This window comes from Diadema antillarum, unplaced genomic scaffold (assembly GCF_040938485.1).
Source record: "Diadema antillarum isolate AM-2024a unplaced genomic scaffold, OU_Dant_1.0 seq00000906_RagTag, whole genome shotgun sequence".
In the NCBI taxonomy this organism is placed as follows: domain Eukaryota; kingdom Metazoa; phylum Echinodermata; class Echinoidea; order Diadematoida; family Diadematidae; genus Diadema; species Diadema antillarum.
The window spans coordinates 415,456-443,255 of NW_027271764.1; the positions used below are offsets into that span (position 1 = coordinate 415,456).

A 27,800-nucleotide genomic window follows, 5' to 3' on the forward strand; every position below is an offset into this window, starting at 1 on the left:
AGACCTAATTTCAGGTTTCTAACATTTTTTGGTGAGATAATGAGAAACTTCTTATGAAATATGAAAGAACATGTAATTCCATGAGGAATTCAATGTTTATTTGGTGAAAATTGGTTTTGAAATGGCTGAGATATCCAAAACAGAGCGATTCTAACAAGTGTGGGACCCACACTTTTTTACGATCGCTTTGTTTTACTTTGTTTTTTGATGTTTCAGTCATGCCATACCCGATTTTCATCAAATAAACTTTGAATTCCTCTTAAAATGGTATGCTCTGTACTATTTCATAAGTGTTTTCTTGTTATCTCACAAAAAGTTAAAAGCCTAATTCTCATCTCCACCAATACTGTACCATCCCTTTAAGTGTTTAGGGAGGTTATCACACGCGGCACATTTTCTCAATGAATTTGTATAAAATCTCTGATGGATGTTTGGTCAATTTTTGGTTTGACCTGTGATATTGGTCATATATACTGATAACTGTCATCGGTGATAAAGATAATACAATCCATTTCATGTCCGACACACAGCATACAAAATCTTGACTGCTCATGAGGATGGTTCCCAAGGTGCTTTTCATACCGACCCTTCTATTATCACCCCGAGGCCCGAGTCAAAACCCTGAGGCAATGATAGACGGAACTGCACCATGTCACATGATTATACTTTCGACCAATCAGTGATAAGAATCATAATTATGAGGCATATAACATAATTATCTCACCCCGCCAGTCTCTCCCTCACACTCCTTGCACATTCTCTCCCTCAATGATCCCACATCTGATAATCTATATACCTCTATATTACTCACTCCGAATATCTCTCTTTTATATGTCTTACTACTTTCTTTTCCTCTATATAAACATTTCTCCAACATTTTCTCTGAGCCATTATCTCTCCCACATTCTTTCTCTTGATATCTCTTCCACTCTACTCACCTCCTTTAACATCTGTTCTCTCAATTTTCTTTCCTTCATATACAGAGCTACCAAGTCTCACGCATTCTGCGTGAGACTCAAGCATTTAGGGGCAATCTCACGATCTCACGCATGACACCCATTTTTCTCACGCATCGGGCCAAGTCTGCAACTTGGGCCTATAATAATGAGTATAGCTCAAAAGATTAAAGTAATAGTTGCAGATGAAGGTATATTTCCCTTTTGTCTTTCAAAATAAGTAAAAAATAGTCACTTAAGTATGCACCTGATCGCACCATTAAGTGCTAAAAATAATTGAAAAAGCTCCCTACCGTGCGAGGCCACAGGGGGAAAAAACCCCTCCCACACCCTCGCTCGCGCGCACATTCGCATGCCGAGATGCCGAGTCATGAAAATCTCACTCATAAATTTTTTTTTGAACTTGGCATCCCTGCATATACGATCATATTAGTCCCCCTTTATCAGCTATTCCATTCTCATCTTCTCTTCTGTCATTCGGGAGCCACTTCTATCCACTTTCTCACACTCGCCCTATAACTTTCTCTTCCTCCTATCATTCATCTCAGATTCCATCAGTGACTCCTCTTTCCACATTCTCTCTATCACATATTCTAATATCTCTCACTCTATCATTCATAGGAGACTCAACTTCCTACATTCTCTTCCTCATCCACCCGACTACTTCCTCCTCTTATCATTCATCCCACACTCCATCAGTAGACTCCTCTTTCCATGTTCTTACTATCACCCACCATGTGTATCATTCTATCCTATAACATCTCACACTCTATATCCAGAGCTTTTTCTTTCCACTTATAATCATTTACACAACCTACTCCCCCTCACTATATCATTCATCTCACATTACATCATCTGCCTCCTCTTTACACATTCTATCACCTATTCCTCTGTCTCTCCCTCCGTCATGCATCTCAAATTCTATCAAGAGACTCCTTTTCCCACATTCTATCTATCCATCCCATCTCTTCCTTTATATCATCATGAGTCCCATGAGTCTCAAATTCCATCAGTAGGCTCTTCTTTCCAAATTCTGTCACTCTTCCTATAACTTTCTCTTTAACTTCTAGACACTCATCTCCAAATTTCATCGGTAGGCTCTTCTTTCCACATTCTTTCTCTCTTCCTATAACTTTCTATTACTCTTAATCATTCATCTCAAATTCCATCAGTGGGTTCTTCTTTCCAGATTCTCTCTATCCACCCAACTATCTCTCTGCTATCATTCATCCTACCATCTCCTCCATCATTCATCTCACATTCCATCAGCTGCCTCCTCTTTCCACATTCTCTCTATCACCTATTCCTCTATTTCTCCCTCCATCAAACATCTCAAATTTTATCAGGAGACTCCTCTTTCCACATGATTCTATCTATCCATCCTATCTCTCCCTTTATATTATCCCGAGTCTCAAATTCCATTATATCGGGGACTCCCCTTTCCACATTCTACCACTCTTCCTACTTTCTCTTACTCTATCATTCATCTCAAACTCCATCAGTAGGCTCTTCTCTCTATCACCCATCCATCTTTTCTTCTACATTCATCCTATCGCCTCTCCTCTACCATTACTGGATGTATTTAAGGAATATAGATACCTAATTGGAATATTTATCTATGATCTATTGAATGATAACCTATTTCATAGAGCATCGTATTATTTTTCTCATATTGACCAGACATATGAAACAAGAAACAAAGAAATGTGCAATTTTAAACTAAAAACTGTCAGAACAGAATTAGGGAAGCGATCAATAGCATATTCAGGTGTTAGAATATGGAAAATCTTTCAACTGATTTACATTATACATCCTCTCGTAAAAAAAAAAAAAAATTGTAAAGTCTTCAAAAAGAATTTATTGGAAGAATACACATAATTAGAATAAACTTGTTTATTTTGTAATCCACAAAGCAAAAACTTCAATTCTAGTAATATAAGTAATGTAGGTACATTTATCAATTTCAAAATGTTAATCTTGTACATAGTGTAAATACATTTGTTTATAATGTAAATAATTTTCTTGTTGAATTTATATATTCTTCTTCTGTATTCAAAGGCCAACGTCCACTAGCGTTGCTATTTGTTGGACCCTTTTACCAAATTTGTAAATATGTTTTGTACTTTCATATTTATATTGTTGATACGTTTGATTCTATACTTTCATGTCTTGTATTCCTGTTAATTGTATTATTATTATTGTATTCCCAATGATTGTATAAATTATCTGTGATTGCAAGGAGCTTCATGGTGATTGTAAACGTGAACTTAAAATTTGGTAATAAATCATTCATTCATTCATTCATTCATTCATTCATTCATTCATTCATTCATTCATTCATTCATTCATTCATACCATCCATCCCAAATTCCATCCCTCATCACTCATCTCACACTCCATCAGCAACCTATTTTGACATTCTCTCTATTATTCATCTTTTCTCTTCTTCTATCACTCACCTCAAATTCCATTAGTAGGCTCCTCCTGCTACATTCTATATCACCCATCTTGTGTATATATCCTTTATCATTTATCTCACACTCCACCCAGAGCTTCCTCTTTCCACATTCTCTCTATCACTCATCCTATATACTTTCTTTCCATCTGCCATTCATTCATCTGCCTCCTCTTTCCACATTCCTTCTATCAGCCATCCTACTATCCCTCCCTCTATTATTCATCAAAACTTCCATAAGGAGAGGCTCCTTTCCACATTCTTTCCCTTAACCATCCTTCTATCCCTCCCTACATCATTCATCTCAAATTCCATCAAGAGCCTCCTCTATAATACCTTCTATATCATTCTTTCATCCTAAAGGGATATTTCTACTAATGAGTCTTTCATATACAAGTCATCCATTCAATCAACAAGGGATATTGATCACACTCTTCTAAAGAGAAGAGCTCAAATTGATGGATTCCCTTTTGGAATGGTCTCCTTTTCAAAACTGAACTTCAAATATGTAGCATTTATTTTACCACCCAATTACAACCTTTCTCACAAATACATCCAGTTTTCCTTTTACACAACAATCATAGCTGACATATTTGCAGTTACCATGGTAACAGTTGGACAACCACCAACTATCATTGTGTTTCAGTTGTTGCCATGGTAACTCCAATTACTGCCTGTGTCAATGATTGCAAATCTTTCACAAAAGTGAGGCCTGAAACACATATCCCAGTCTGTTCTTTAGTGCGGCGTAAGTAATAAATGGTCGTTTTATTGCATGGACGCGAAGAAATGTTGCAATGTATACATACATGTGTATCCCAACGCCAAGAAAGAATATCTGGACAGAAACTCATTCAAAATATGTCCACCGTATACATATATATACAAACATAAGGCAACTTTTGTCAATACAATCAACCATAATCATTCATGAACAGCAAACTCTTGCTCAGTCTCTGAATATTGACTGTTGAAACCCCAGAAGGGCAATCACAAACCAATTAAACCATTAAACCCTTTGTGTGCTTTGAGGTGCCAATTGGCACAGACAACCCCATAGCATTGTACAAACTGTCCAAAGTCCCTGGTACAGAAAGAGTTAATATCTTTCCGGCCCTCAACAAACTGCACATCTCACAAAATTATTATCATCCTTATTCATTCCTCACTGCTTTGATGTCATGTAAACCTCCCTCACAATCTTATCACCATAAAACAATGATTTTAGTGGATGAAACAACCAACAAAAACTGTGGGTCACATCCATTTTATACATCAATACTACTCTCCAGTATCAAGCCCAGTACACTTTACCATGAAAGCATCCAAGGTCAGACAAAAACAGCAAATCTTGATGCCAGTAGTAGTAGTATACACATAGTAGCAAAGAATTGTGAGGTACTACTAGTTAGTCTTTACCTGGATTCAAGTCAAACAGCACTACAGGGCAACATATCAAGCACTCAATAACTTACGGAATGAATGCACAGACCTTTCAAAACAAATCATCAGCAGGTCAGCTCAATTTTTTTTGTTTGTTTATGTTTGACTTTCCAGCATGGCACATTCTCTGTAATTCTTCCGTTTCTTCAATCAGGGCATTTAAAGAATGACAGTTTTGCAACAGATCACATAATCTGATCATCATTTTTCCTTCCATTATTGAATGCAATGCAGCTTTTAATGCTTGGAGGGTGGGCGTAATAATAACCATTGAACTGACAACAACAAAATCAATGCCATGGATTCCAACCACAAACGCAGTACTTCTCGGTAGAATTCTACCAAGTTTGTACAGTTTCTATCAAAAACAAAAACAAAAACAAAAACAAAAACAAAAACAAAAACAAAACAAAACAGGTGGGATGTTAGTCTTAGCCAAGACACACACTCATACAACTACGTGTGTGCCAGGTGTGCAATGCCAGGTACATTAGGTATCAACTTTACAGCTGGATCAACAAGATTTACTGTGGGCCATTAAACCTTGTCCCAGGATGTACGCATCGGGCGGGACTAAAAAACTGGCCATCCCAAATCACCAGTACACAACGGCAACCTACCAGTTACTTTTTTGAATGACACATGAATGTGAAAAAGAATGCTATTAATAATGAACCCATGACCCTTAAATACAATGAACACATAAGATTGAGGCTGTGGTATATTTAGCCATTCACAAAATGAATGATCACAGCAATAAGAACTTAAACAGTAGAACAAAATACAAATTCCTCATATTTTTTTTCATATTTGAGTTGCTTGACAATGCTTATTACGTCATAGGAAAAAAAAACCAGGACAAGATTACCGTGTCTTCAACAAAAAAGCATAATATGATATTTGTAGTAGAAAATAGAAAAAAAAAAGTTTCTAAACACACATGAATTCGACAGGCACACAGTGCAGTCACTACATATAATATAAAAATGAAGTCGTTGATTATATCTGAGAATTGTGTTCACCTAAATAGGATGGAAATAATTTCAAAAAACAGTCAAAACATGAGTTGTTCAATCACAAAGTATATATACACTGATCGATAGAAACGCAACGCAAAACAGCATAAATACGTCTCTCTCATTATGTAGCACAAAATATGGCATAACTTATGGAGAAACATTCACAACAGTATCCAAAACCTTTTATCCAATACATGTAACACATTTTACATCATGAGTCCTGGAAAAGGATAGCTTAAATTTCACAGACTGACGGACAAACTTTTTAATTCTCACTTTCCATTATCTTAAGATTGCCATAGAAAGTAAATTGTTGCACCAACTGGACAAAGGAGAGTTTGAAAACATATGCATGGACAAAATATACACAAAACCTCAAATGTTATCGTTTACTGCACTAAATGTGGTGTAGTACTTATTTAATTTTTGGTCGGTAGATGATCATATACTTCATACTTTTGCCGGAGAGCAGAAAAGGTTCACTGGGAAATACAGCCACATTCTAACTTGCAATGTTCCCCTCAGCAATATAGCATGCGTTCTGGATGCAACCACGGCATTTCAGAAAAGGCATGTTTTTTGGTGGAAAACAGTATCTTTTCTTTTTACCTTTCTGGCAAAAGAATTATGTAGTAACACAATTTAATGACAATTCTTTCAAAGAGTCCTTCAGTTTTTTTGGTTAACAAAAAAACAACAACAAAAAGTACAAAATATTGCAAAAATTAACAGTTAGCATTTATGTGTTTTCTTTCTTTTTTGATATCTGGGGGAAAAAAATTGTGTAAATTCAACTGCACACAAGTCATATCAGTCACTACTTCTGACTTGTTAGACACACATCTAAGACTTACATTATTCCAACATAAAACATATCTACAGTTAATGGAATGAATGCTGTCACAGATTCGCCAGACTTCTCCATATCAAAATATTTTGATGTATATCTGATGAATCAAAATGCTTCATGAAATTACACTTATTCTCATTAAGCACCACAGAGCAAAAAAGCAAAAACAAAACACAAGAAAAACACAGAAAAAAAAAACAGAAAGATAGAAAAAACTGAATACAATGCTTTTAACATGAAGATGCTAACTCACCTCATAGAATTTTGCTGATATATGCATACATCTGTTATTCTATTCTTTGACAAAATATACACAAATACTAAATTATTTGAACGGATACACATTCTGACTGAAATTTTCTTGGTACAGATATCAGATTTATAGAATAGAAAAGGAACTCTCTGCAGCACTTTAAGCTATTTCACCAATATTCCACCGATAGTTTTGAGATCTCTGAAATGATTTTTGATAAAAGTCCATACATATATCATAAACTATACTGTAAAGAATGTGCACATGCAAATGTGTTACAGGATTCTGGTCTAAAGCAGTAAAGTACATAATTCATGTAGATTTTTTGATATATACTATTTTATAAGTAGTGTGGCAGTTGAGTATAGTTGAAAACAACAACAACAACAACAGGATGGAATGCCAACTTTTTAACAGTTGCAAGGATTTTCTTTACCACATGTTTGTAGTCATGACAATAGTCTCCATGGTATCAAGGTATAGAGTGAACACCATCTACATGTGAATCTGGAGATATTAGCAACATTAGAAAAACTATCTGTCAGAGTTCAATATACATTTAAAAAAGGAGAAGAGTGAATGCACAGGTAAAATCATCCTAATTCCCTGAAAGGACAAGTTCACCTTCATATATGTGGATTGAGTGAATGCAGTAGTGGAACTCATCAGTGAAAGTCTTAGGTAAATCAGACAATCCATTCACAAGTTATGAATTTTTAAAAGTTTCTGCGCAGCAACTGCTGGATGAGAAGGCTACCACAGCTTATGATGTCACATGCATAGAAAGATATATGAAAAATACAAAGAAAATTTCACAAAATTTGTGTGTGTGTGTGTGTGTTTAGAAATAACACGTTCCCTCGACTTGTAACTGATGTATGTTAAGGGTGATATTATTGCCCCCACCTTCTGGAAGAGGTAAGTCAAGTGCTCTTTTATTATGCAAGAAAAGTGAAAATACATTAAATTTTCTTTATACTTTCTTTATATTGTTCTACACGAGCGACATCACAAGCTGTAGTAGTCTTCGCATCCAGCAATGGCGGCACTGAAACTTGAACAATTCATAACTTTTGAACAGACTGTCAAATTTTCCTCAAATTTTCATTGATGTGTTCCATCGATATTGGTCCATTCTCTTAATTGACACATATATGAAGGGGAACTTTTCCTTTTAGAATATAAACACCACAAAAACAAAACCAACAACAACAACAAAATCCACGGGCACAAAACATCTAACTCCAGATTTCACAGTTGAGTAGATTGGTGTACTACCCCAATCTTTCCTCTTTTTAGAACATTGAGAGAGAAACATTAGGCGCGGTCAGACTGGCAAAAGATCGCGATCTTTAAGATCTCGAAGTTTTGCCAGTGTGACCGCAAACTTCTCGCGAAACTTCTCCCAAAACTTCTCGATCTGTTTGCGGGCGGTGTCTCTGAAGCGCAAGGCCATTGTCATGTACAGATGTGCATTGTTACATCACAATCACTAGCCATCGGACGGCGCACTCTTTCTTGCGCACGCATGAATGGGCCAAACTTCGCGATCTTAAACTTCTCGATCTTTTGCCAGTCTGACCGTGCCTATTGAAGCAGGAAACATTGGTCAGACTGATTCTGGAAGTTTGAGTGGATGCACTGCTCAATTAATATTTTAAACTGCTGCTTTCCCTGTCAAATCCTGGCCAAAAAAGAATAGATGAGTGCATAGATATATATTTTTTTTTTTTTAGGGATGGGCATCCATACTCAAACAATGAATTGTTGTTGTTGTTGTTGTTTTCTGTGGACTTTCAATATTTGTTTTTATATGCTTTCTTACAATGGTTGTGCAAGCATGCAAAACATCAACTAGGAAAGGCAAATCATACACTGACGTATCACAAGTGTTTGCCCTAGAATAGAGTAAGCATGAAAGTGATTGCTTTTAACAGTTTTCCCCAGAATAAATTCCATTCTCAAATTCCATCAAATACAATGAGGGCTAAACATGACAATGAAAGGCATATGTGTATATTTGGCAGTGTTCTGGTTGAAAACATGGTAAAAAAATCAATTCGTTCATGTGGCTTACATATCATTTCTTCATTCTTTGGATGGATATATTTGAATATCATAAAAAAGGTGATTTTTTTTTTTTGCTTGCCTTGTGCAAAGCCTGTGTGTGAAGTGAAAGTTCTTATTAAAATGTGAAGACTTTTTGTTGGGCTTGCCATGGACATTGCATGTTATCTGTATTGAAAATTGAAGGTTCATGCATGTAAAGGCTAATACCTAAATGCAAGAGTTTGGTTGCATTCATCACTGAAATCTGTCACATGCATCTCCCAGGTTGGAGACATCAAAACAGGCTACCACATCCTCTTTTTGACCCAGCAAGCACATTAAAATATTTGCCATATTGAGCAACTGATACCAATTTCTGGAGGGGCAGGGCTTTTTTGATGGTACAGAGAAACATATGCTATTATAGTGGAATTCAATGCACACTCTTTGGTTTTGTACCATACCTAGAAGTACTTAAATACGCAGTCATCTTGAATGTCAAATTCAATCATTTTCATTTCTACATTTGGCAATTTAGGTAGACTATCTATGTTTTTGTTTTATTTTTCCTTTCCATTTTTACAAATATTCTGAAAATGCATATATCAAATCATCAAAAGTGATCAACTTTATTTGATCAGTCTCCAAAACTAGATACATTGTGACCATGCAAAGATTTGACGTAATGAAACTCTGTAAATTTTGCCCAAACTCTACATGAACACAAATATACATGGTTTTTATTCTGTAGCAAATGACACATCTGCAAATACATTATATCATAGTACTGTTAATATCTACCTGGAAGCTAATGTGACCATACAGAGGTGACTGAAGGTATAGCTTGCAATTTGCACATGGAAATGGCAGATGATGTGAGACAAAGATATAACACACACTTTACAAAAATGGTTGGTACAGCTGAAGTAGGCGGTATTTCTGTGATTTGAAAGTTGTGTGAAATATATACAAGTGTACTGGCAGATACCAGCTGCAGTGTCCATAGTTAGATTATATATATAATACCAAAAAGAGAGAACTATATATTCTATTCACTGATAAATGTTCACAGATCTCCATTACAGCTGTTCGTCTGAATAATACAATATCCCAGGCTGAGGGGGAAAAAGTGTCATGCATGTAGGATTCTGAAAAACATGTTTATTATTAGATCATTATATCTTTTATTCAGAGTACACCCATCATTCAAACAGAACACTCGGACCAATAGAAAAAGATGTAGTTGCAACCCTTTTTAACCAGTAGAACGTTGTCTCGTGTCAGGGAAAGCGTATGTGTCATATTTACAATGCAGATGGGAATGAATCATATTTGGGCACGATCCAATACAACAACTATATTTCTGTTTGAGATTTTTGACAATGTTATCACGTGCCACACAACATTGTCCAACACAAGAAGAAACTTCAGATAAACTCGTCTCTTGGGAATGTCTGTTTCTAAGGGTTATCTTTGAAGTTTTATACAGAGTTGATCTGCCCCCATCTTGTCTCTGACGGAGTGACATGGAGAAAATTGGGTAACAGGTGAGGCAATCATCGTGCATCCTGATACGAAGTTCCTTGCTTGCAATTTTAAATTTCATATCGTCTTTGGCACCATCACTACAATCTAAGAATTCCAAACCTATGTGAGCCCCATGCTGCTATATATGCTATACAATGTACATTTCACAGAGTTCTTATTTTTGTAAGGTTTCTGAATCAGATACTGTTTGTATTTTTACACAGTACAAAAGTACATGAACAAGGTGCGTGGTCATACATTTTAGTAGCCCAAAGTCTATGGGCACCTACTGTGTGAAGAGATACAATAAACATGCACTTTCCAATTTCTCCGTCCATTGCTGTACTCAACCATCGCGAATTTCATCACTCGCGAAATTGTTGCGAAGTCCCGATACGTAAAAGATTAGACTTGCTAAATATATGGTGTGTAAAGTATTCTTGCAACATTCTAAAATTAACCTACAGTAATAAAACATTTGATAGAAGTTCCAATGGTTGTTAGAATACTGATTCCTTCGTTGGAAATGGAATATTCTCGGTGATAAAATGCTGTGACAAGTACCGTCCCCAGCAGATGCTGCCTGGTAGCCATCCCTTAGCTCCTTTGGTAATATACGTCACAAAACCAAGTGTTACCCATGTATCAAAATGCAAGACTAATATGACCCCATCATGGAAGTAAAATGGGCTTGGCAATCAAATAGTGTTCAGAATACATTCCTAGCAAAATTCCATGTAAGCAGAACAGGTAGAATACTTGTGTCCAAGTCAGCTAGCTGCCTTGACAACAGACTTCATGAAGTGTGTTAATCCTCTATCATCATATCAATATTATTATGACAAGATTGTTATGACCCAAATGTAGAGTTACAATGTGGGTCAAATGTTAAGTCGACGATTGCTTGACAAAGTTTCTCACCGACTGTAATGCTGCCAGCGGTGGCAGGATGAAAGTATGTGAGAGATATTTTCTCTCAAGACAGGACTGGTATTCATGAAATCAGAAGACTATTTATCTCTCTCTTTTTTTTCTTTCAAACTTCTTTTTCCTCTCACACATAGCTGAGTCGGAAAGGGGGTTCCCATGCACCATATACATATATTATTTAAATCTACTTCATCTAGACCAATTTTGTGCGTAGATTTCAAAAATGCATTGTTAACAGGTCAAAGCGTGTCCCATAGTGGTCAAAAATCCATTTCCATGGTAACGCATGGTGAAAATGTCAGTATCTCATAAAAATACATGTAACCTTTGATAAAATTGTTCAATTATCATGGCTTTGGTCTTTTATTAAAGAAAATTTAATTATTTATATGATAATACCAATTATGTAGGGGGTTATACTGATCTTCATATTAATTTTGAGGCCAGAATTCAATTTTTTTCATATTTTTTAAGCAAAAATGCATTTTTACCATAATACTAATCTATCTCTAAATCATACCAAAACAAATTCAATTTGTTTGAATATTCTTCAAAATTATACCAAATATGTATGTAATACAATGTGAAAATTTCGTAGATATTGCTCAAATAACAAGAAAGTTACGGCCGTCCAAATTTGACATTGACACCTGTCAAGAATTGGTCAAGAATTTCCAGATGGATGATGATGCGTGCCCTCTATTGTGGAGAAATAAGCAAGCTTGCTTGTGATAGGACAAAAGTTTTGGTGAGAAGCTTTATTGTTTGGATCAGCCTGAGATCAGTCAAAGTAATCAGCCATAAATCAAACCTCTGGCACGTATCTGATTGCATTTTATGTCATATTTTTGTTTTTAAAACCATTCTGCAACATTACATTTATTTTTGCCTGAAAGCAAAGTACCAACAAAACTTCATTTATTGAAGCTTTTCCACTACAAGTTTATGTTCAGTGAACTTCAGTCCCACGTGTTTAAAAATGTGTTAGGATTTAGGTATGACATGAAATCAGAACTTGTTGATGTGCTGTGTTGAATTGAGTTGAATTTACTAATAATTAAAGAGAACATCTATGAATAGATCGTTATTTGTATAGTTACTTTGCTGAGTGTGAAAGTAACAAATTACAAGATTAGTTTGATGGAATGATATTGTCTGTAACATAATACTAGTTTTTGGTGTGGACCTTAGTTCTGTAGACTCTACATGTAGGGTTGGATTCATTACAATAGATCTGTAATGGTAGAGTCTGGTAATATGTAATTAATTGATGGTGAAAACTAAAAGTAAACAGAAGCACCCAAATTTTATCTAAATTTGCAATATTTCATGAGGTATATTTTCATGCCTCTGCACTGAAGGTGGCGGATCCGGGGGGGGGGGGGGGGGGGGGGGGGGGGGGGGGGGAATGCAATCGGCCCACCCCCCCTTTTTTTTTGCTGCAGCAAAAAAAAAAAACTTTTTTTGCTTCTCAGCCAGTTTGAGGATGAGTACCAATGTCATGAAAAATTTGTTTGTTCCCCCCAAAAATTGTCACAGTCCCCCATCCCCCCCCCCCTTTGCTCACCATCTTCTTGGCATGGGCACAGAAAAAAAGGGAAGGCAGGAAACTGTCGCCATTGGTATTGCCTTTTTTTGCCACTGGTGCCCCTCCCCTTTTTTGAAAATCCTGGATCCGCCCCTGGGAAGCGACATGGTTTCGGGTTGTCCAGCCGTCTTTCCATGCAATGCGTTGCCATGGTAACTGCATGTTTTCTTGAATATCTTGTGGAGTGAACTACTACCACAAATTGGAAGCAACTGAAATTAAATTTCGTAGGCACTATGGCATTGAGGTATAGATGTATGAAACATGATTTTTGTGTTAGACAGCGCATTGCTATGGTAACCACAATTTTATCAAAACCTTTTCGAGCGAACTACTTCCACAGTTTTTAAGCAATTAATTTCAAATTTGGTATCTATGATCTATAGGTGTAGTCATGCAAGACAATCTTTGTATTTATACCCGACAATGCGTTGCCATGGTAACAGCATTTTTGCAATTCTGGTCACCTAGTTTAGACAATCTTATTCTAGTTGGATTCTGAATTCCATGGATTGTTATTTCAGACAAACTTCTGCAATATCGTGATTTGAAAAATGTGTAATGCCTAATATATTACAACTAAAAAGTCAATTGGGGAAAAATTGCCTGGGAACTAACTATGAACTATCTTACATTATGTCATATTTGCAATCATTTTTAAACAGTTCAGTACCTTATTTTGTTCTTAATCATGGTACTGCTCTAGCCTTACAGTACTTATCTGTTTGCTCATTTTTTTCTTCTCCAGAACGCTTGGGGACAATTGGTCCATCAACCCAAATACTCTCAAGGACATTGAGGCGTATACCTGTCGCATGTATGGCAACAAGAAGGAAACGTCGGTCAATGTCCTTCGTGGAATTATGCTGAGGTGGATGGTAGGGGAAGACGAGTCATTAACATCGAAGTCAAGGGTGGACTTTGCACGCCTTCCACCTTGCCTTGACATCTTTTTTGAATTCCACACATCCAGTGAGTAAACCATCACCTAGCCCACTACAAGAGAGCTGGAGAATCCATGTACCACAGTCCCAAACCTCATAACCCTGGACAAGGCTGGGAAAAGACAGAGAATGGCGTGTTGGAGCCAACGTGGTCCTGTGGCCCAATCCTCCCACCCTCCCTAGTTGACTTGTTGCCCAAGGCGATAGATGAGCAAGAAGACCAGAACGAACTGAGTGACAGAGATCTGGACATTGACTGGGATGACGTAGCAGATGATGATGATTAAATAGCAAGAGTGAATTGTGAAGAATGGTGGCAACGTGAATCCCCAAATACACTAAGTGGGAAATTAATTAGGAAATTTGTTCCTTTAAACTGAGAATAACAGCAGGTTTCCAGTTAAGGATGCAGTACATTTTCAAAGTACTGGAAATGTTACTTTCAGTTTTACAGAAGGCAATTCTACCCAAATCAGAATGGGTGAGGAGGCTTTAACTGGTACACTGTACAGTAGGCCCTGTGCATTCTTTATTATTCAGATGAACGTCATCTTAACAGTATATATGCTGTTGTTACATTTAATTCTTTACTGTTTTACTTGATACAAATTCATTTTTGAAGGATTATATTCGACCTATAATTTTAGTTCCACATGTACTACCAATGTGCGTTGCGATGGAATTTCTCTCTTCCACTCCCTTTTTGTTGAGGAATCCCTAAAAATTACACATTTGTTCTAAAATCAATATGAAATTTAGTGTGACTTTCATTGGGATTCACTTTATAACACCCAACGTCATTCTCATCAATTTGGGCCCAAATTGTGATAACTGAATAACTTAAATGAAATATATTCAACATCAACATCCATCTGGAAATTCTTGACCACTGGACATGCTTCAAAGTCAAGTTTTGATGGCTGTAGCTCTCTTGGTATTGAGCAATATCTATGGAATTTTCACATTGTACGTAACACATACTAAGCCTAATTTTGGACAAATATATAGCAAATGTGTCGCGGCCCGATTAAGAGATAGATTGGTATTGTAAAGCTGCATTTTTTCATTTTTTTATTTTTTATTTTTTTTAAATGGCCAATTATATTCTGACCTCAAAATTGATATGAAGATTAGTATAAATTCTGTCATAATTGGTATTATCATACAGAGAATTTAATACTCTTTATTTAAATTTGACATTTAAATCATGATAACTGAACAATTGTATCAAATATTACATACATTTCAAGGAGATTCTGACATTTCTATCATGCGTTGCCATGGTAACAGATTTTTACCACCATGAGACACTCTTTGACCTGTTAATGCATTTTTTTAAATCTACACACAAAACTGGTCTAGATGACCCACATTATCACTCCCAACTTCATTCTCATGCATTTGGAACCAAATTATGATGACTGAAATGTTTAAATGAGATCATTCAAAAATAGAGGGCGTACATCACACTCCCACCTGCAAATTCTTGACATGCTTCAATGTCAACTTTGGATGGACGTAACTTTCTTATTATTTGAGCAATATCTATGAAATTTTCACACTGTATTGCATACATATTTAGTATAATTTTGAAGAATATTCAAACAAATTGAATTTGTTTTGGTATGATTTAGAGATAAGTTTTATTGTAATATTGCATTTTTGCTAAAAAATGTGAAAAAATTGTATTCTGGCCTCAAGATTAATATGAAGATTGGTATAACCCCCTACATAATTGGTATTATCATATAGATAATTTAATTTTCTTTAATTTGAGACCAAAGCCATGATAATTGAACAATTTCATCAAAGGTTACATACATTTTTATGAGATACTGACATTTTCACTATGCATAGCCATGGAAACGGATTTTTTACCACTATGGGACACACTTTGACCTGTTAACATTGCATTTTTGAAATCTAGGCACCAAACTGGTCTAGATGAAGTGGATTTAAAAAATATATGTATAGGGTGCATGGGAACCCCTTTCTCCTACTAGACTAACAGTATATTTGTGACCCGCCACAACAAAAGGATCCTGAAGTCGCTAACGGCTGAGCGAGAAAATCGAGTTTGAAGTCAGATCGTCAAAATCGGTCAAAACGATTGGATTTCTGTTGTTGGTATAATTTTGTAGTCTAATGTATTGTCTATCATCTGACAAAATTTCGAAGCTAAATGATCAAATGAAAGGCAAGAAATTAGCGTTTTTCTGGACCATGATTTTCCTACTTTCAACGTAACAGAAATGTGTCCGAAGATTTGGATTAAGCACTGCAGCTAGACTATGCCCATAGCAATGAGGGAGTGATCTTATTGGTCAGTACGTGGCATCCTGGTTACTGATTGGTCGTGCGTAGGACACTGGCACTCAGCTCGAATGAACATCGTGGAGGTTGCTAGGAGCATACCTTCTATTGTCAAGAGGTGAAAACTGTCTTGCCTCCCCTTGATCATGATAGCGTCGGAAGGAAAACTTTGAAGGCAGTTTTCTCAAAACGCTCATTTCCTAACCCACTTGACATGCGCTAGTAAATTCATCAATATCTCTGCAACCAAGTGCTTTTAGGAGTCGTGTTATATATAAAAATAAAGTGGAAGAGAAAGGGAAGAAGGTCATGTCATTTTCAGAAATATGTCCGCTCCCGACTTTCGGATCCTTTTGTTGTATCGGGTCACATATGCTCTTCATAGGCATGGGCAGAACACTGGAAAGATTATCTGTGATCGTTAACATGTTCCAATTTTCCTTCATTTCTTACGCAAAGCTGTCCCATATCACTACTTAGAACAAGAAAACACGACGAATCTGCTGGGGCTCTCTGGAAATTATGGTCTTCTTGCTTAAAGCTGAAAAATATAAGGCAGATGATGTCTAACTTTTATAAAGTCATAACCATTCACCTATAAATCTACTGTATTCAGCATTCACAATAATGATAATGATAGTAATTAACATAATTTCATTATCATTATTGTTTAAATCATTGTCATGAGTACCTGTGAGAAAGAAAGCAGACTACTACTACTGCTACTACTACTACTACTACTACTATCTTCATTATTATATTGTTCATGCACCTGTTATCATCATCATCATCTCACCCAAGACACTGGGATTATGATCAATATCACCCATGTGACAAGTCCTGAAAAAAAAAAGCGGGGGAAGAATGTTTGTATGAGAGAGTTTCTCCATCTGTCATATGAGTCCTAACATTTTTTTCCATCCAACTCAGGTTACAGTGATCATATATACGCCAATCGTGAAACCACCCCAGGGTTTGACGTTAGAGGTGGCCCGGTGGCTGGGCGCTACCAAGAATTGATGTCGAGCCACCAAATTTCCTTAAAAGGTATCTTTGGGTGGCCCAGTAGGGCAACAACAATTCAAAATGGATTGTTACGTTTCCTTTTATCTCAGACCAATATATTCCTCATTTGGGTCACCAAAATTTCAAATTTGAAGAAAAAAAATTGGTGGTCCAAACAGGCCTTCAAAGAAAAAGTTGGTGTCGAGCCCTGATACCCTATGAATCTTCCAACCAACATCATACTGCATATCTGTGACTCTGTTACAAAGTACCTGATCACTGTCTGAGGCCTATATTATTTATTATTAACAACGACAACAACAACAACGACGACGACGACGACGACGACGACGACGGCGACAACAACAACAACAACAACAACAACAACAACAACAACAACAACAACAACAACAACAACAACAACAGGCTAAATACTGCCCATGACCAATAACTACTGTGTTGAGGAATAGTTCTGTAAAAAAGAAGGGAATATTTTCAAGTAGGCCTATTTCAATACTGTCACTAAGTACTGCTTGGTGCTTCACAAGAGACAAACTAAGACAGTTACCATTTCACATACACATAGTATCTGAGTACTATTTAAAGGCACAATGACATCACACATATGAATTTCTGAACAGTCCCACCAACTACAATCTGTGTTGTGGCGTACTGACAAGGAGTTGGAGCACGAGTTCTTGCAGTGAAGATGTAATGGCATAAAATTTGAAAGAAATATTATAAAAGATGCTACACAGAAACGTTGAAGACTGTTTTCTGAATGTACTGACAGAGGCACATTGTTATCCGGCAGTGGCGTCTCCTCAGTGGTCCCACTAACTGCTTTCTGAGTAGTTTGCGAACGTACGACGAGCTGTGTTGCATGAGATAAATCTCAGACTCCTCCTGAAAATTAACGAACACACAAAACCAAAATTAACCAAATCATCGTCACCTTCATTACAAAACACTCTGAGGATGACAATCATTAGGACAAAACTTTTCATTTCCATACAACCCTGGTTCGATTTCTGACTCTAGCTGAGAAATGTTGTGTAAAATCACACTGTCCACACTAGTAAGAGGCAAAACACTCTCTTCCTAGGATAGGACAGAAAATGGAGGTCCCGTGTGTGAGAGGGTCACAACTGATGCACATGAAAGATACCGCTTCATCAATTTATTGCAAAGAGCAGGGTGCATAATGTGGTGAAAGGGTCAGCCTCACACCCAACTGGACCCCATGGAATACTAGCCAGTGCAGCTACCTAAATATGGGCTATCCAGCCATCTTCTCAAATAAAAAGGATGAAGAAAAAAAAACTGAAAAAAAAAACCCTCAAGAATTAATTTTGAAATTTTTACTTATGACCATTATGCTACATTTGTCCATGACAAGCAATGTGGGCACATCATCAATGGTATTCTGCCAATTTTTTAATGGAAGCTGAACTATATTTATTTAGAGCATAATATATGTTCACTGTGGGACTCTATTTCATTTGCTTTGTTTTACGTTGTATTTCATAACCATGTTGGGTATGCTAACAGCTAGTATCAGCCTCCTCAAACATTTTGACAACACCCAGCCATCAAATCAATGATAATGGTTGTGGAAAGAATGCCGACTGTCAGTACCAGCAGTTAAATGAGGTGTGATTTTGCATTCGAATATGCTGTTCTTTCTCCACACTCTTCCAGCTATACAGATACAAATGGGCTGAAAATCAGTTTGAGTTTGAGTCATCCTGGCAGGGTGCTACATAACTTTATTTTACCACTTGCCCAGTTGGGCAAGCAGATTTTCAAATTTGCTGCAAAAGACTTGCCCGAACATTAATTTAACTTGCCCGAATAGAAAGTCCAAAATATAAGGAAATAATATAGAAAATCATGTGTAAAGTCAAGGGCTTAATAAAACACAATCATTTGAATATACAGCACACATTGATTTGCACGCATAATGGAGTTAACAAACTTGGTCTGATCAAGTGCTGCTGTTGCATCGCATTGAGGCTTCTTCACATAAGTGGCGGAAACTTGCTGATATGAAATATAAAGTGTGTTGCATCACTAGACAGCCATTATCTTTGGGCTTCTGTGTGGTTGACTTTGTGGGTTTGTTGAGGGAATAAGTGAAACAAAAAAAAAAAAACAGACCTGTGGCTTCAAAACTTTTTGCTTGCCCAATTTGGGCAAGCATTTGTTCTCATTGTTCAAAAACACTTGCCAGAATTTGATTTTCACTTGCCGCGGGCAATCGGGCAAGTGCTTATGTAGCACCCTGCCTGGGAAAAACAAATACACAAAAACCACCCACAATTTCCTTGTATCTGATTTTCAAAGAATCCCGCCCTACAAATGAGGAATTGGATGTACTTACAGGAATAGACCTGGGGTCTGTGTCTGCAATGAGTGTTTGAGGAGACAATGTTCTCATTCTGGTGTCGATAGTGAGTCTGACTGTGTCTTCTGCCTCGCCGGCTTGGTTTAAGTCCACACTAACGGAGGTATTCTGAACAGAGTAGGGGGAACAAAAAAAAAAAAAAAAGAAGAAGAATCAAAGATAAATGCATTGTAACTCGCACAGTACACAAGGTCGTAGCCTCATACAAGTCTTAATAGCAACATGTATCTGCAAATAAAATGTCCAACTCGGCACAATAAGTTTTTTTTTTTATACAAATCTTAATTCACTCTCGTATGCCGAAGACTGACTATAACAACACAAACCTATACAACTTGCTGATGGTCATGTAGTCTCTATGCCACTTGAATGGTACACAGCTTTAGATGCATGGAGCAATGCATCGAGAACAATTTTCTGTTTCAAATGGAATAGTAAAATTTTGGCTATGTTGGTCTGAAACAAGTGGTCTGTAAATGATGCCACTTTTCAACCATTACTGCACATAGACTGTATAGGATCTACCATGCTGTCTCTGTGGCAAAGGTAGACATATCAAAGCCAGGGGAATCAATGCAATATGTTTAGGGTGGTTATTTTTTACTTTAACTGTGCAAGAGCTTTCTGGTGAAATCACTATAAATCATTCAGTTAAGATGGGATCCATGATGCGCTTACTGTGAACGAATATTAATATGCGACAACCTAGTACCTTTGGTAATCAAATATTAGTACTTGACCACTGAATGATTATGACTTTATGTTATCTCATTGAATTGCAACACAAAGTGCCCTCACTAAACATTACTAGGTTCGACGGGTAACTGGTTTGCCTCTGGATTGTCAGAGATGAAAGGACAGGTTCACATTAATTTACATAAAGACTAAGAGATTGCAGAAATATGAGTAGAACACATCAGTGGACGTTTGATAGAAATCAGACAATTCGTTACAAAGTTGTGAATTTTTTAAGTTCCAATGCCGTCATCGCTGGATGGGAAGACTACTACAGCTTGTGATGTCACATGTGTAGAATTATATAAAGAAACATAGAGAAAAATCAACATATGTTCTTTCTCTTTTTTTTTTGCATAATAAAAGAGCATTTGATTTGCCTCTTTCAGAGGGCAGGGGAAATAATATTACACTTAACATACATCAGTAACAAGTCAAGAGAATATGTACTTTTTTTTCTCTCTTCATATTTTCCTTATTATATCGTTCTACACATGTGACACCATACACTGCAGTAGTCTTCTCATCCAGCAGTGACAGCGCAGAAACTTAAAAAAAAAATCATAACTTTTGAATGGATTGTCTGATTTTCCTCAAACTGTTACTGATGTGTTCTGCTGATATTGCTGTATTCAATCAATCCAGATGAATATTACGGTAAACTTGTTCTTTAAGGTACCATGGCTGAGGAGAAGTGTTATTCCTTCCCATATATACACAAATGAACAAACACACCACATAAACACACCAAACAACATACATAAACATTCTGGTATACACACATACACACCTGGTTTACGTTGCTATCTGTTTCACCGCTGTTTCGATTCTCTCCTAAAAACTTGATCATTTCTTTCTGTGGATGAAATATGAACAGAACAAGAGAAAGCAATGTTAATTCAATTTTCATGAAATTACATATTCTATGTTTTTATTACTTTTTTTCCAACTAGGACATATATCATCCATGTCATGTGTATAATATTCACACACAAAAAAAAGTACATATTATGATATTTCTATTTCAGAAAAAAATGCCATTTGGAACATACAATCAAATGTCCTGTCACAGAACAATCATAACATTAAAACATACCAAGAAAATATGTGTCTGAATTGTTTGAATTTTATTGTTGATGTACTTTTCGTACATGACATCTTTTTATTCTTTTTTGTAATGGCACTTTTGTCACTTAAAGCACATGCAAAAATCAAGACTTCCTATTTAACTGCAGTCATTACAAGGAAATTTATTACCATTTTCAAACCCAAAAAATTATATGATGTTGAAAACTTCTGGGTCTTCACACTGCCACATAAAGTAGGTCTCTTGTAAAGCAAATCTGAAATTTCTAAGTACATGTATTTGGTATGCACTTCTGTAGTGTACTAATTTTTTAATGAGAGGCACATCTAGAATTGTACATATTCCATTCTATAAATATTTTGAAATATACTAAAATACTGCGTAACTTCCAAGACACTCCTGTCAAGCACAGCAGATCAGAGGTTAGTTCTAGTTACCATATCTAACACATAGTTTGTGAAATGTGAAATTTAAGAAACTTTATGAGAGCATTGTCTTACCCTGCACTCTGTAATATCAAAGTACACAAAATGAAGCTGCAGAGTTGTAGTCAAGGAATAAGATCCTCTCTTGTGAAATAATAATAATAATAATAATAATAATAATAATAATAATAATAATAATAATAATAAAAATAATAATAATAATAATAATAATAATAATAATAATAATAATAATAATAAAAATAATAATAATAATAATAATAATAATAATAATAATAATAATAATAATAATAATGATAATAATAATAATGATAATAATAACAATAATAATGATAATAATAATAATAATAATAATAATGATAATGATAATAATACAGTAATAATTAAAAAAAAACAATATAAAAATTGATTGTGGTATCAACTATAAATCAGATGATTTTTCTTATCTGGTCAATAAAGTAAGGCAATACATGATACATGCATATACACAAGAAATGCACACATGCACACAAAACCTTCCCCAAATCTCCCACCTGCACCACAGACATTTGGACGTACTCCCTGAATGGGCAATTGGTCAAGTCATTACACCTGTGATTCATCCAAATATACACCATCTGCTATATCTGGACTAGAAAACAAAAACAATAACAAAACCTGATTGGAATTACAGTTAAAACACTCATCTTTCACCTCGATAGTTCTCATAACACACACTTTACACTTTTTGCAAGCAAGCATTTGGAAAGAATCATCACTGCAAGGTCACAGGGGGTACATGCACTCTCATAAAATCACCATCATACATACATATGTCTATCTATACATATGGATAGACTTAAAGGGGAAATCCAGTCCAAAATTAAGTTAGTCTGATAAAAAAGAGTAAAATCTTACGAGTTCAGGGGTAAAAATTTGACTGAAATCGGATGAAAAATAAGGAAGTTATGAAATTTTGAAGTTTTGCTGACTTCTGCAAAACAGTTCTTGTACAGTGCATACAAATGTGCAAATGAGTGATCTTCTGACCATGCCATAACCTCACAATTTTCCATATTGATCATGTACAAAAAAAATGACGAAAATTCAATGTTTCTGTCATTGAAGTCTGAAACATGATGTTATCCCTGGTTGAATAACTTCAAAATAGTGATCAGTTAGATATACAAGGATTTGAGCCTCGGGCATAATTGCGTTTGAATGAAAAACTGGAGAAATTTCAGAATTTTATGTAAAAACTATATGGCAAGTTGTGAGGGGATGACATGCTCACTTTGCCATTTGCATATTCATATTGACTGTTCAAGAACGGTTTCCTCAAAAATTAGCGAAACTTCAAAATGTCATAACTTTCTTATTTTTCATCCGATTTAGATCAAAATTTTTCCGTTGACTTCGTAATATTTTACTCTTTCTTATCAGACTAACTTATGTTTGGACTGGATTTTCCCCTTTAAAGGTAAACAGTCAGATACATGGATGGATGATAGCTATTATTATTATTTCTGTAATTTATTCTGCATTATTACAATAAAGACAGGGTATGACAGACAAACTATGAAGAAAACTGTATGACCGTGTATTTGTGCACTCAAGAGGGCTATCACGAAAGGGAAGATACATAGTGGGATAGATAGAAAGATGGACAGATATATATATATACATATCTGTCTATCTTTCTATATATGAATGGGTGGACAGAAGGAGATATAGATAAACAGACAAGTAGAAAGATGGAGTGTGGATAGATGGCTAGATAGATATAGAGATGGATAGATACATACATACATATATACATACATATACAGGTGGATGGATGGAGAGCATAGATAGACAGACAGATAGATAGATAGACAGATAGATAGATAGAGAGATAGATAGATAGATAGACAGATAGATGGATAGATAGATAGATAGATGGATGGATGGATAGATGGATGGATTGATAGATAGACAGGTGGATAGACGGAAAGAATAGATAGATAAATAAATATAAATAAATAGATTGATAGATAGATGGAGAGTTAGATGGATAGGCAGACAGCTTGAGACATAGACAAATAGGCAGATACACATGTAGAAAGACAGAAAGATAGATGGATAGATAAATAGACAGGTGGACAGATGGACAAGAAAGATAGATAGATAGACGGATAGATAAATAGACAGATAGATAGATGGATAGATAGATAGATAGATCGATAGATAGATAGACTCAAGAGATATAAATAGATGGATGGATAGATAGATAGAAAGATAGACAGGCAAACACATGGCAAGATAGAGAGATTGATGGACAGATAGATAAAATTGAAGCTACAGACATGCGTGTATCTCTATATCAAATGTAGTTGTCAAAAGGATACCACAGCTCTATTACAGCACCATGAGAACCTGTCAGTCATTCCCACCAGGAGATTGTGTTTACTGAAGTACATGTTGGCTCTCGACAAGTTCGACTCAATTAGCCCATCCAGCTGAATGGAAAAAGAAAACAAATAATCATCACATTGTCAATCAGGCAGGTAATTAATATGATAGCAGTCGCAGGATATCAAAATTTCATACATGAAGTCCTTGATGGATCTTGAGATGCCCTCTTCTCCTAGAGTAATTCACAAATTTTACAAGCTGTGCTTTTCTTGTGGATTTCTCTTTTCCATATAGAGTTACAAAATAAGATTGTATTCCCTTGCTTACTTGTTTATTCATCTGAAAACCAAAGTTGATATGATTATAATATTGTATCATGTTATGATGAAACTTATGTGATTCAAAGTTCCTTAGAATATCATGTACTAATGTAAGCGTTATGTATATTGCTCTGTATTACTTTATATGGAAATAAAATCATTTGAATTGAATTGAATAGCAGTTGCATCATGGCAGACCCATAGGAAATGTGCATCTGTACATTCTGAAAGGGGGTCTTATTGGTAACCCAAAATTTAATTTTCATGGTGGTGGGCAACTGTGTAGAGTTTGTTACAAATGTTGAAAGTTGCAAAAACATACAAACTGTCAAGCAATATGTCATGGAAACCATTTATCCTCTTTGCAACTTCTCATGCAGACCATGGATTCTTGTCAAACCTTCCAAAAGGCATTGCCGAATGTGCCAAAGACCTTGTTTACAGATGGTCAGATACCACAGGGCATGCTGCCGCTGTATATTTTATACAGTCTGAGGGGGCCGTAATCCCACACACTGCCTTGCCTGCAGAGACCAAAATCTGCAAGTAAAATGAAGGGCACTTGCCTCGCTATAGACAATCCTCAGCTTGCACTACACTAATCTGCAGACGCAGAGGAACTGTCAACTTCAAGACAAAGTACCTGTGGGGAATAGGCTATGTCTGCCATTTGGAAGATTAGGCATTTATATGACATATTGTCAGCAGTGTACTCATATTTACATCTATTTAGTAATCGATGCAAAGTAACAAGTACACAGCAAATACTTGTTACCTAAATCTGTGTCCGCAATCTTGCCAAAGAATTGCCCTCCAGTATGCATTCACACAAGTTGTTGATGCTACTTCAAAAAGCCTCTCTATGTAAATGAGTAAAAATCTGATATGATGCATGATTTTGGCATCTGTCTGATGGTATCAAAGATAGGTCCTCTCCTCAAGTCTTATGGATGAATTGCATTGTCATACCATTTCTCCTGTGTACTTCACTTCAAAATGTTCAACTGGCTACGTTTGTTTTTTTTTTTCTTTTTATATTTATTCATTTCTTTTCTTCTTCTTTTTTTTTTTGGGGGGGGGGGGGTGGGATTAAAATAGATGGACTTTAATGCTGAATGAAAAAAAAAAATTGCAGTGTTTTTGAAACCCTTCATTAAAGACCCGATAGCATGGGTATAACATAGAGTGGAGAGGCTGGTCCTGGACAGATATAATGGAGAATCCCCATAATGAATTGTGTAAAGCTTTACCACTGATCTCTACACAGGCTCAGCTGAAGCTGAACGTTACCAGTGTGCGTGTGGCCCTGGGTGCTATTCATGGTTGTTGAATGTACCCCAATTAAGATTAAAATCAATTGAACCACCAATGTGTCCAAAACGCTACCGGGTCTTTGATAGGCACAGTAAACATAGACAAAAACAAACAAACAAACAAACAAAACTCACTTTCCTTTTCTCATAGAAGATGATGAGGTGGAGAAGGCCGACGACCGCGGCGGAGAGGACGATGGCGATGGCCAGGGCCGCACCCACGTGGAGGGGGCCGCTCTGGTGGTGAAAGTCGCTGAGGTTGCCCACGACGCCGACGATGATGAGGGCTGAGATGATGGCGCAGACAGAGGAGCTGAAGAAGCGGCTGTACCACAGCGTGTACCACCGCATCTTGGGGGCCTCCAAGATGGTGGAGATCGCCGAGGTGTAGTCCTGCTGGGGCACCTGAACGAGGGAGGCAAGCGACAGGGAGTTCCATCAAGGAACAATTTCCCGAAGATCTTGGGAAGAAAATTTTCTCACTGCAACTTCACAAGTTTGTACCCTCACTTTGATTTACAACATTTTAAGCCAGCCACACACTACACAACCTGAGGTCATACGACCTTCCGACCGTGAGACCAGGGGGGTGTTTCATCAACGTTTGTCAGTGTTGACAAACGTTGATGAAATCAATTGACAATTTCAGCAAAATCCTTGGTTTTGATTGGCTGAGATGCTCTCGTCACTGACTGTTACTATGGTGATTCAAGTTGTCAGCACTGACAAACGTTGATGAAACACCCCCTAGGTCATGCGACCTGACTACGCACTCTGCAACCTGACCTTAGATCATGCAGCCTGCTTCCCACATGCTTTAGCAAACAGTGTGTGTGCAGCTAGTAGCTAGCTATGAATGCATGACCACTTGAAAAAAATTCAACATGCCAAAACCTTCCGATCTGGTCATGCGATCTAGTCCTACAACCTGACACTCGGGCGTTTGGTGACATCAAACTGAAAGTCGGAAGGTCGTATGACCTCAGGTCGTGTGGTGTGCTGCAGGCTTTAGTCATATCATGACTTTACTGCCAAGGTATAGTCCTGATTGGACACCAGAATGGGAAAGACAGACCCTACACATTCATATCCATGTCGGCTTTGGAGTAGTTTTGGGGGCTTCTTCTTTTTTTTTTAAAACAATATTTACCTGGCTTTGTTTCCAGGTCGCTTATTTGGATGATAAGATACTTGATTTTGCACATTTCACTATCAAGAACAAAAACCCAAGCTTTTTGAAAATATTAATGGATCTCCCAAACTACACTACTGGGGGCATGGCAACTACTTACTGCTACAGATAGGAAGTAAAAAGAACAACTACCATTAACATGTATATTCCAGTCTTTGATGAGAAAGTCTAACCAGAATGAGTGCATACCTGTACACCTTTCCTTGCCAGTTCATCTGGGCAGTAAATGGTGTCAAACCTGGCCTTACAGCAGCACTCAGTACGGGATCGGATCGTTGCAAGTTCGGCTCCGTTATATAAAGCTGCATGCAAAGATACCAATAGGAATGACGCAAATAATATTGATGACTACCCCTTGATCAATGTTACTGTTAAAATCAAAGTAACCAAACTACAAGTAGTATGAAAAACCAGGGAAGGATCAAGGAATTCCGCAAAGGGGAGGCGCATTTATGAAATTACAGGGGGGCGCATGGGCCCCTAACCCATTTTTTCCTTTTTATTTCTTTTGTTTTAACAAAAAATAAAGTGGGGGCATGCGCCCTGTGCGCCCCTCTCTGATTCCGCCACGGTAAAACAGTATACATACATACCACTT

At 36.7% G+C, this 27,800-nt stretch overlaps 1 protein-coding gene across 3 annotated transcripts in view; it reads right to left on the reverse strand.

Moving 5' to 3' along the window:
- Positions 1–17,724: 17,724 nt before the first annotated feature.
- Positions 17,725–27,800, reverse strand: part of LOC139741153 (transmembrane protein 268-like) — a 31,734-nt gene continuing 21,658 nt past the window's right edge. For all 3 annotated transcript variants that reach the window (XM_071651744.1, XM_071651743.1, XM_071651741.1), the window contains 7 exons: positions 27,392–27,504; positions 26,146–26,415; positions 24,371–24,481; positions 22,062–22,097; positions 21,265–21,330; positions 19,716–19,847; positions 17,725–18,238 (listed from right to left, as the gene is read on the reverse strand). In XM_071651744.1, the coding sequence (XP_071507845.1) occupies positions 18,083–18,238; positions 19,716–19,847; positions 21,265–21,330; positions 22,062–22,097; positions 24,371–24,481; positions 26,146–26,415; positions 27,392–27,504 (884 nt within the window). In that variant the 3' untranslated portion in view covers positions 17,725–18,082. The remainder of the gene's footprint in view (positions 18,239–19,715; positions 19,848–21,264; positions 21,331–22,061; positions 22,098–24,370; positions 24,482–26,145; positions 26,416–27,391; positions 27,505–27,800) is intronic.